At 40.2% G+C, this 12178-nt stretch overlaps 1 protein-coding gene across 1 annotated transcript in view; it reads left to right on the top strand.

Moving 5' to 3' along the window:
- LOC117474796 (protocadherin-7-like) overlaps positions 1 to 11894 on the top strand; it is a 35281-nt gene extending 23387 nt beyond the window's left edge. Inside the window, exons 3-4 of the mRNA XM_034120801.1 lie at positions 5735 to 5936; positions 7863 to 11894. Coding sequence (XP_033976692.1) covers positions 5735 to 5936; positions 7863 to 8401 — 741 coding nt within the window. The 3' untranslated portion in view covers positions 8402 to 11894. The remainder of the gene's footprint in view (positions 1 to 5734; positions 5937 to 7862) is intronic.
- The last annotated feature ends 284 nt before the right edge of the window (positions 11895 to 12178 follow it).

The raw sequence follows: 12178 nt of genomic DNA, 5'->3' as shown, positions 1-12178 counted from the left end.
CCAGGTGTCTGGAGGGAGTGATTACAAATTGGATGTCAGGTGTCCGGGTGATTGACATTTGACTCATAAACCTGTCTGGCGTTTGCCTGTTTGAACACAAAAACATAACCATCAAGAAAACGAAATATATATTTTCTGCCTCCTGTTTCTTAATACAGCACAACAGTAACAACTGCAAACATGAAGGAGAAATGTGTGGGAAGAATGTTTGGTGAAGAATTTGAAAACATAATCTATCAGGACGTGCATCAAAATAGCGAACAGCATCGTAACTGATGGGAAATACTGAAGTATATCAGCCCTCATTCTCAGTCATTAAAATGTATTCAGTTTTTCCACCACAGTCATTCATTTTTAATAAAGAAAAGCAAGCAGGCAAGAAAAAACACATCTCCTATGCAATTCAATTCAAAGATCTGTTTACTCCAAATGTAATTATTGATGGCCTCTTTTAACTAACTTTGCTTCATCCACTCTAACATATTTCAATTGAGAAGCAAAAAAGCTATCACACACTGACAGTGGATATTGATCGGAAAAAATGTGGTTTCAGCTTTAAAAAAATCATATCAGCCAAACGTCAATTTTGTTTTGGGGCAGAAAGTGAATTATTGTAAGTGTACTTGGTCGGTGTTTAGTACGATGGATATAGACGGTAAAGTACACAAAACGTTGTGTAGATCTAAAATGGGATTTACCGTTGGTCTATGTGGGCACTGGGCAGCTATGGATTATGCATGACATCCCCACTCTGGGTGCTTGCAACGTGACTTAAGTGAATGGATGGAACAACAACAAATGTATGTCTGCCCTGGGAATATGACCTCCAATCTGAGCATGTTATGACCAAAAACACATGTAATGTACTAAAGAGGAAGTAAACAATACAATGTACATGCACGCAATACATAATACAATGAGCCATTACATGAGGGTTGTCCCCGTACCTAGAAGATGTCAAAAATAAATTAGATTGAGCAGAGAGCCAAGGGGAAATGTGGCTTTAGTCCTACAACCTTATTTGTAGTTTTGGTTTATGCATAAGATGCATCCTGTCAATTTTTCATGCAGAGTGTAGCAGGGCATAGACAAACACAAGCACACAGTTGCATCCAAATGTGCTCTCACATGCACAACCAGTCAGATGTGCAGATGTTGCACACACACACACACAAATACACACGTGTTGAATATGCAGACACATGTAACGAGAAGAGAGGGAGACTGTTAATTAACTAGAGCTCGTTAATTCTCTTTGAACCGACAGCAAGGAGGTTTACACACTAATTACCTTGATGACTGAGCCGACCTGTGCACGCTCGCACACAAGCACCTGCTTGCACTACCAACGCGCACACACACACACACACACACACACGTGTATTCTCACAGGCTGACATAACACATCTTGCAGTCTTTGAAAGTTTCACACTCATGCGCAGCAATAAAACACAAACATAAAGGTGTGAAGTCTCACTCGTACGCATAAGCATATGCACAACACATCATGCACGGAAATGAAAGCTATATTAGGATTTATTTTCACAACACCTTGAGCTTCAAGATTCAGATAGCTCAGTTTATTCTGAGTTAAGCTCCATCATGCATCTGTTTGATTCATACCTCTGCCAGAAATAGCTTCACAGTAACCATACTGTATCAGGATGCTAAATGCTTGTACAGTACTGTTGAATTGCATACACACTGAACACACCCACTCAAACACACTCCTCGCCTTGCAAATGAGTGAAGCTCCCATGTCAGTATTGAACTGTAATGGCCCGTGTCAGATTAAGAGGAAGGTTTTTTTATGTGCTCCGTCAAACTCAATTAATATTCCATCAGGCATGAATTCATAGGCCACACTGGACCTACGCCAATTCATCTGTATGTGTCTATGTTCGAAAGTGTGTGTGCGCTCACATGTATGAATGTGAGTCCACATTCAGTTGATATTCCAGATAGTTAGTAATCCTAAGCCTTTATTGCTATTAATATAACTCTTTCACACATACAGTACACGCACAAACATGCTTTGTGAGTTAGGTAGAAAAACATCAAGGAGTAGTGGAATAAACTGAGATCACTTAAACGAGCAAAGAAGATAGAGATGTGAAAAGCTTTCAAAAAGACCGTATTGAGAGAAAATGAATGGAGTAGTAGAGAGAAAGTGACATAACAATGATAAGAAGCCAGCAAGACAGCGACAGAATGTGTAGACTGCACAATTAGTATCATTTAATGACTAAAAGATGCCAAAATGTGGGATTTGGCAAAAGAATAGAAGAAGAGCTTTGTCAATGAGCAGAAGACTTAGAGGTAGAGAAGACGGAGGATGAGAGGAAAAGGTGGAAAAGGGGGTTAGAGAGTGTAGTGGAGTTATGGGTCAATAAAGTGTACTCTGGGGAAGGGGAGAGGGACTCATAACGAGGTCAAGGACATATCATCGATCGCCACATCATAAAACTGACGGCAAAGAGAAGAAGAGGGGGAGGTGGGGGGGGCAACAGAGAAAAGAGGGAGAGTTACAGCTGTATAAAGCAGAGTTGACTGCAGGATCGTCCGAAGGAAGGGAAGATAGAAAATAAAATGATCAGGATGAAGAAATGAAAGGGGGCAGCTCTAGGCAGAAAGAGGGTTAGAGGGAAATTGAATTAGATGGAATCATTGCTGAACAGAAGAATTCTGTACACACAGACAAGCAGAAAAAACATGCACACATACACACCGGCAGCAGTCTTCCAATAGTACTCTCACTCCTTGTCTGTCAATCAAGTACAACCCTTTAGCACAGGCTCGATTTCTACAGTACTCCTGACCACAGTGTGTGTCTCTGATGTATTACCATTACAGTTACAGAACTAAGCATCCATTGTTCTGGAATACTGTATATCATATGTGAGACAAGATTTCAACCTGTATAGTACTAATGATATCCCATCAGCCTCAGCTGTGCGTTGTGTTGGTATGCTTATACGCTATATACAGGGAACATGGTCAACATTATACCTGCCTGGCACATTGGTCGAACAAGTACTCAGATATTTTACTAAAGTAAGAGTATAAAAAAGTCTTACTCAAGTAAAAGTATATATATAAAACTAAAGTATAGAGTTTTAGATTAAAAATCCACTTAACGTACCTCAAACTTCAATAATACAATCGTTTTTTTCTCAATTTATATTTCATCATTACAATTTATAACAGTAGCTACATACTAAAGGTGGGATAGGTAAGTTTGAGAAACCGGCTCGAGATACACTTTTTGTTATATTCCATGGAATGCTCTTAACATCCTGAGAGCAATGAATATCTTAAGTGCTTTGACAAAAAATCCATAAAGAAATATCATCTGTGGAAGCTGTAGTACTGTAAAAAGCACGACCAATCATTTTAGCCGGCCCGGCTAAAATAACTGGATGGCCTACCTGCCTGTCAGCTTTCCATCTGTGCACAAACTGATCTCGTGCCCTCATTGGTCATGTGCGCATTCGTGTGTGTTGGAGGAGGGGCTCTGTAAGGAAGTGGCAGATTTTTTCCGGTTGTGTATTTTCAAATTCTAGCGATCTCGAGCTGGTTTCTCCAAAATTACCTACCCCACCTTTAACTAAACCCTCAAACATATAATTACTAAACCCTCAAACATATAATTACATAAAAAGTAGAATATTTGCCTGTGAGTTGTATTGGAGTAGACGTATGAAGTACCATAAAATACAAAACTGAAGTTGAAATATCTAATAATGTTGCTTATTATTGTGGTACAGTATGATCCTTGCTGACAAGTTTCTAAAGCCTGTAAGTAAAGAAATAAAGGAATCATTTTTAATGTAGATACTTATTTAAAAAAAAAAAAATCCTTACCGATTACTTCTCTGGGCAACTATACACCCACGTTTTCCTCTCCGTGCCATTGCCCTTATCTGAAAGAGTGAAAAGGAGGTTGGACTGCTTCGTTCTAAACTAAAGCACTAAAAATACATTGGTCTCTCTGAGGAGAGTTAAGATGAAGCCACTGAGATTCCAAGAACCGCTGCTTTTTATTAGAATCTAATATATCTTCCTCAGTCTTGCTTGTGCTCACAATCACTGCTGTTTGAGTCACTTTCTCTCATCCCTTTTTAATTTAAGCGTCTTGAGAATGGCGGAAGAAGCAAGTGCTCTATTTTAATTCATTAATTTCCCCCTTCCTGGTTAATTAACTTAGCTGTGTTCCTCTTTTCCTCTTTGTCTTGCATGTTCATTAGGTGAAATGTTTAATTTTTCCTTTTAATTTGGGTGTATGGAAAGAAATGTGTTCAGTTTGGGCTTTTATGCCAGTCGTCCATCCGTTTCTCTACAGATTATCCTGAGGCGGCATTCCCATCTGAAGTTTTTCCCGCCCTAATCTGCGTCTTCTCTCTGTTCCCTCCGTTCCACACTACACGCTGCATGTTTCAAAGCAAATCTAAATTGAAAGGGTTGTAATTTTGCAAGGAGATAAATGGGTATGAGAGGAGATAGGAGGGGTGTTGTATGGAAATAGGCTTTCTGGTGCATAGTGATCCCTTCAGGCCAGACGGAGTCATTTAACTCCCTCTTATGTTCTCTCAGCATGAACTTATTATGGCCTTTTTTTCTCTCCAAACTGGTCTGCTAACTACACTGGGGTGACTTGTGTGTCAGAATCGCAGCAGGTGTGATGCTCAGTTGGAGGGAATGATTTGATTCGTTAATGAATCACCACCACTCCACACAGATTGGAAGATCTGTCAGTGGTAGATGGGCAGTTGGTTTGTGCTAACAGTGATGGGTGCAGTCTGCCTTTCAAAGCCTCATTGCTGCACTGCATAATAACACAAATAGACGTTTTTTTTGTTGTTGTTCAGATCCCATTTATATTAAAAAAGTTTCTTTTTAAGCATTAACAATACAAATTATAAACTGTAAACAAAAACAGTCTTAAAATCAACTGAGCTGAGAGGAAAAGGCAGATGAAGGATGGATTTGTTGTGAACAAATTCTATGAAAAAGACCAAAACCAACAATGCTTAATCCATATTTTAGTAGTCTCCAACTTCCCTATCCTGTCTGTGGCACTCGGCCCAAAGACCATTTGTTCCTTCTGGAGATGCCAGCCATAATATATTTCATTGTAAATACTTTCCTAACAGATGTACACTCTAGTAAAGTTTAGCAAACTTAACTCAGACAGAAGTAAATAGTGTTGGGAAAAATTCTTAGCTGATGATTAATGCACATTTAGACAATAACTGAGTATTTATACAAATAACCATCCTGTACTCAGTAAGGTGATGTACAGTAGTTGGGCCGGACTATACATTCACTTTTTTTTATTGTACTTCAAAATTCCTACTTGAAAATCTAATAAAAATAAAGTAAGAATTTTTTTAACTGGATTTAGTATTACCCAGCTGTTACTACTGGGCACCAATCCAGATGAAAAATAAGTGTCTTTGGGCCGGCCAGAGGTTTGTAAACATCAGCCATGTCGTCCAGCATTAATCTTAACTGGGATTAAAAGCCAACTGGAAACGTTGACGGACCACCGTGATTGGTTGATGACTATTACCCTGCATTGTAGCAGCTAAGCTCATAATCAAGGCGAACACGATCAGATAATCTCAATATGTCTTTGCACACCCCTTCCCACTAGCCTAATCCTCAGATTAAGAATCTCAGATTAGGAATCCAGGATGATTAATCCTATATTGTGTGTGTGTGTTCTCTGCAGGGGACCCTTCGCCGGGTGACCTTCTCTGTAGTCAGCCAGCCCCAGGACGGAGGTTGCTATGACAGTGGCCTGGAAGACTCGGAGACCCCGAGCAGCAAGAGTTCATCAGGGCCGAGACTGGGAGCCCTGCCTCTGCCCGAGGAAGGCTACGAGCGGACCACACCGGAAGGTAGTGTGGGCGAAGAAGAGCACGTGGAAAATGGTCAGAGCAACCACACACACACACACACACACACACACACACGCACACACACCATAAACAGTCAACTAAATACATTGGACGCATTCAGACTTGTGGTCAAAAGGCTACCAGATACATTCATATGTTGTCTCTATGGTGTGAAAAGCTTAGCCGTGTTTTTATTATACACACATCCTCAATCAGGGGCATACACACTCAAACACTTTGAAACCATGACATGGTGTCAAGGTTTCAGAAGCCTTTTCTTTCCTTATATGATGGGAATGTGTTTTGTAGAATAAAGCAATTGTCCTGGTTGTGTATGCATGTGCTGCACATATGTTTGTGTGAAAGCCTGTGTGTTTTGTGAAGAGCTTTTTAGAAAAGCTCTTCTGAAAAGCAATATTTGTGCCAGATGCTCATCAGTGGCCTTGCCTTCAGTCAGCACCCCAAATCTTCCCATTCAGCAATAAAATTGTGTTTCTAACAAGTCTTTGTCAAGGATGGAGAGAACCAAAAAGGGCTTTTAATTCTCTCCATTTTCTCTCTTTCCTTTGTAAATGCTAATGCAAGAGCTGGAACAACTGAAGCATCGCACCAAGGTCACATGACCATGAACTTCTGGGGTTAAATGTTGATTTTTCGCCGACGAGTGAAATCTTGAGGATATTGTGGAGTTTAATAAGTTTCCTTCACGGTCAGATGGAGAGAGGAATTGAACAGATAATTGGCTGTGTTGGTTATAATTATACTGTATAATGATGTGCTTGTTTGGCTGCACATTAATTTACTGCTGCTGCAAATAGGCATCAAAACTGGAATTCGTTTTTAGAATGCAAAATACATATTTAATTTCTTATGTATGAATTCAAGTAAAGTAGAATTTAGAAAAACAGACAGTGAAGTTTTTTAGTTGCTCATTAAATGTGTATGGAATGAATCACAAAAAAATCAAACAAAGGATAAAGTAGAGATTAAAAATCCTCCCTGCTCTGCTCTGATTGGTCCAACCTAAGAGTAGATTGATATGTATAAAAATACTTGTTCTGCTTTGTGAAGGCGATTTAACTGCTTGATGACAACCTCTTTGTGATCCAAACATTGCACATTTAAAATGTATGGGAGCTTTTAATATAGTTTATGGGTTTCTTGTCTGCCATAGTTTGAGTTGTTGATCCAGCAGCTGTTATAGTTTTTAAGATGTGCATACACTGAAAAACCTGTTTATCTTTGGAATGCGTTACTTACGTTTTGTAACATGACACCTGCACAATTTCTGTTATTGACATAGTCACAGTAACCTAATCTGTCATCATTATAAGCCCTGCCTCCGTTTAACATGATGTCAGTATTGATTTATGAATGACTGGTTTACATAGATAATAACCAGAGGCTTTGACACTTGCCCTTGTTCATCAGTAACTCTGGTGGCCTCGTTAACCTTTTGATGTTTTAGGTTCAATATATACCTTTAATGTTTTCTTGCATTCCAAGAAATGAAGACTTGTCACTCAGAATTCTGAATATTTAATTGGCCAGGATGGTTGTTTGTGTTGACCTCACCTTTCACCTCTAAAGTAATGCTGAGCACAGCTGGAATTTTTTAAACACTCTTTTGGAGTGAGCAATTTACATTTTGCTCTTACAGCATTTTTTGTTGCCTTTGTTCTTCTTTTCTTGGGGCAGGGGTTACCATTTTTTTTTCTTTCGTCTTCCACACCCGATGTTAAACTCATCTCCTTTGATTTATTCGATCTGCTCTCTTTTGTTATTTAATGTTCATTTTGTTGGGAGTCGTAGAAGCCTAGTTGTAAGGACACAGGCCTTATAATTGCAACATACTCGGTTTGAATCTGGTTGGTACGTTAGCTTCATGTCATAAAATCTTTAAAGTTTTCTCTCCTTTCAATCCTCTAATCCCTCTTTCTGTCTCTTTCCTGTGTTCAGATGCCAGACAGCTGCCAGACGTAGCCCTGACAGGAAAGTGTACCAGGGAGTGTGATGAGTTCGGCCACTCTGACACTTGTTGGATGCCTGTTCGCACTTCGCCTCGCCAGCGCCAGCGCCATGGCAGCGACCCCCCACGGCTCTCCACTTTCGCCCCTGGTGACGATAATAACAATCTCCGTGGTAACGACCATGAGAGCGACAGCGAGAGTGCTGGCAGTGCGGGGAGCTCAGAACCCGGGGTGGTGGTCAGTGGAGAAGGTCAGAGATTACCCTTAGTCAACGGGGATCCTCTCGGCACCCTGGGTAGTGCAGACCGCAACAGGAACATGGGCGATCACAACCGTAATCTTCTGAACCGCAAGATGACTTCGGCATCCTATGACACATTTAGCAGTGCAGGCTTTGGGAGGCGCCAGCAGGACGAGGAAGGAGGAGAAGGCCAGAACCCAACTGAGGTCATTCCCCTGACGCGGACAGGAGGGGACTACAAGACCACGTCCTGCCTCACGTTGTCACGCCGAGAGGTCTACCTGTGACAGCCTTGCAATTGAGCAATCATCACCACACTACTCCATTTTCTGAAAAACAGGGAGGGTTAAGGAAAGATGTTTTCTAAAAGCCGTTTATCAAATTGAAACTTTTGGATTCTGGCTATTATTTATAGGCATCCTAACTTAAACAAGTGATGGACTAACTCTTCTGAAAGCTCTGAATAAGAGTACTTTCTTTAAAAAAAAGTCTTTTTTAATTACTACTGAAAGTTGCCTTTAGGCAAAGATCCTCTTGTATGTCCACATGAAGGAAGACAAATTCTTCTCTTCTTCTTTGTACCTGAATCAAATGCATGCCTGATCCTCTGCCATAGAGGGATTTGTGTGAAGAAGAGAAAGACTGAGACTGAGTGAATCCTGATGCTTAACATGCCTCAGTTCATATACAAACTTTAACTGAGGCTACAGCAGGCAAGATTTGAACTCATCTGGTGAATCATCTGCTGAAAACCACTGAGGTCTTATCCAGTCAAATAGATGAAAATAAATAACGGGTCTTCGATTGAGTTATTTGGATCCAACTCAAATCAATCAAACTCTCAAATTCTCATGCCTAATAAACTCTATTGTAACAAGCAAAGATATTAACCAATCAAACAGCTTATCCCGTGAGAAGCTTAACAAGTCTTAAAAAAGTATTGAAGAACTGACAAAAGTGTGTCACTGTACAGTTATATTGTAGAAAAACTTGCTGATCTCTTAAATCAGGTATCTTTAAAAACAAATGATTCAGAACAAACTGCAACAATGTGAAAATGCCTTTTTTTTAACGGCAGTCAAATGTAACCATTCAGAATCCAAGGTTCCCATAGTGTCAGTAGTGCCACTGAATTCCGGCGTGTGGGAAAATATGTCTTCATTATTTTGCCTTTACACCCAGTCTGTATGTATATATTGTATGTGTGTATTTGATAAGACGGCAGTGTTATTCCTTGCCACTGTCCACCGTTTCAGAGTAGACTGAGGTGCTGTGTCCATTACACGCCTACAGTATCCTAACAGTGTTCCTCTATCATAATTGTTCTTTCGCACACACACATGCACACACATATACACATGCCGCATGCACGCACTTACACATACACACAGACCCAAGCATGACAACACAAACTCATACAGTGCATTTACAGAATGTGAACATGCATAGCGCCACAGATTATGACATGATTCAGTGGCTGTGAAACATAGACTATATAATAACTTGCATTAACTTTCATTCAGAAACATTAGGCACACACACACACACTCACATACATCATATTAAGTAGAGAGACAAATTCATTTAAGGATTTGCGCAATGCTCGATTCATATGCACTGTGTGTATGTGCTCTTAATCATAATTTTTTTACATATTGCCTCATTAAACTAGCCGTAGCATTTTGCCTGCTCCCCCCAGCAAGTATTTAAACATGAAATGTATTTAAATAATGACTCATCTCTCTGACTGATGTGTGGGGCTACATTAAAGGGAATTTCAGACATGTCATCTACTGTATGTAATGATACTGTAAGTAGGACTAATAGAAAAACCAAATTTCTTTAAGAAAAAAAAGGAAATGAAAAAACTGCATGAAAGAAAGATAATACCTTTTTTTCTCTCTTTTCTAAACCATACGCCTTTTGGATACCACGCCTATTTGGATACATCTGTATTTTATGTACGTGCCCACGGGGAAATGGAGATAATGATGGCAGCAAGTGAGTTAGTTTCAGTGGATTAAACTGTTCCCACTTTATCATGAGAGTTAGTTTTGGGTCATTCTCTCAGTTCCCATGGCTTGCAGTTGGCACAATGTGTCCCGCAGGCTGTAACAAAAAAGAACACAATGTAATGGCAGCGCAGAGTTGACTGTACTCTTTGCACCGCACAGTGCAGACCTGAACACGCCCATACCGCTGTGCTGAACTGCACAGATAACAGACTCCTTCACATTCGTCCTCCTCGCAGCTACCGCACGACTGCAGACACACTCTGCTGCACGGGGCTGAGGAGTGGGTGTGGATCAAGGCCAGCACATCTTAATTCCCATCATCAGTGTGTGGTTCAGTAGTGTGATAGGAATAATAGGGTTAAGTCGTCCCTGTGGTCTTAATGAGTTTCTTTTCTCCTCTCTTCTCCTCCCTTTATCTGCACTGATCTCATTAATGTTCGGATTTGGCGAATGTAACACTGCTGGAAATTGCCAGTAAGCGTGTCTCTTCATTTTACCGGTTGTTATGGATCAGATAAAATGAAAGAGACATGCTTGTGCTTGATGTGCTACAATTTAGTTCACAGATCCTTGTAGAGCAAAGAATTAGTCAGAAAGGAGAGTAACACTCAGGTAAGATGTGCGACAATGTTCCACTTGTTAACTAACCACACTGTTGCTGCTTGACTGTCCCCTCACTGAAAGGTAACCATGTGGTAACAGTGAAGTAGGGAGTCTTCATTTTACAACGGTAATCATCCTAAGAAAGGGGTGTGTTCATGTGCGTGATTACACTTTGTATACCTGTATATACCTTGAACTTTACAACTCTGTGAATGACTCCCTTTAGCTTGTTTAAGGCCACTGATGTGCTTACTCCCTAAGCTTTCATTACCCCCAAATCCCCAACATAGCTGTTTACTGAGCTCTGTTACTGATGGACTGTGCTGAAGAACTTAAAGCCTAACGCATGGAGTTAATCTGTTGAAAAGGGTTTGGTGAAAACAATCACAGCTTCCTCTGCTTCTGGACAGCTTCTTACTCTGAGAAACAGAAGGACACATGCTCTTTCTCTGGGAGAAAGAGTGGAGATAAGGGTTTCTCCATCCCTTGGAGGCGAGAAATGTCCTGAAAAACTAACGTCCATTTAGTAGGTTTTGGACAGAGACTCTTGACACAGCCCTGCCTTCTCAAAGTGGCAGATATTTCAACAAACTGCTGTTTTATGGCAGTTCCATTATGGCACCTTTCAAACCTTCCCATCAAGATTCAAGGGAACTTGCTGTACATGAATCTGTGTGAGTGTGTATCTTTTTTTATACTGCACGTTTAAACATGAATATCTTTCAGTCTACTGCAAAACAGAGAGGGGAGACATACAGATAGGAGCGTAACTCGGAGATGTATCACCTACTAATCGGGACATTTTGAAAAAAAAAGACACTTTGGCGCTAATCATGTAACTGTCATCCCCTCGTGCTGTTAACCTTATAGCCATGTACAGATAAAACTACACTGTAGAACAGACAACTGGAAACCATAACAGACAATGGCATGCCTAAGGTCTTCAAATCTGCACTTGAGAAAAAATTAGAAAAAACTGTTATTTTTATTTTCCTCTACTTTGTTTTCTTTTCTTAAGGGGCTGGCTCTGTTTTTTGCTGCTCCCTTCCTGTAATTACATAATGAACTAATTGCATTTGCTAGGAAGATGAAGAGATGCCGACGTATGGTTTGGTATGAGGAAGAATCGTGTAAAAGTTTGACTTTGACATTAAAAACTTCAAACACTCTTGTTTGTCTGTTAACTTAACGAAAAGGGTTTCTCACCGTAAATATGAGTTATACAATGGTTGGGATACTCAACAACCAAACCAAATATTTGCCTCAAGAACATCAGTTTACACAGGGTTTACATACTGTGGTTAACAGAAATCTTTCTCCCAGCATAACATTTTTCATCTACCAACTAGCTTTAAAGGATCTGCAAGCATCCAGAACAATAGCAATCTATCAACATTATCAACTTGATGGAAAGTTACAGGAACTAGTATTGATAATTGCCATTTG

The sequence above is a fragment of the Trematomus bernacchii genome, unplaced genomic scaffold (genome assembly GCF_902827165.1).
Source record: "Trematomus bernacchii unplaced genomic scaffold, fTreBer1.1, whole genome shotgun sequence".
NCBI classification, from domain to species: Eukaryota; Metazoa; Chordata; class Actinopteri; order Perciformes; family Nototheniidae; genus Trematomus; species Trematomus bernacchii.
Note: the sequence above shows the minus strand (reverse complement) of the source record. Positions and strands in the feature narration are given on the sequence as shown.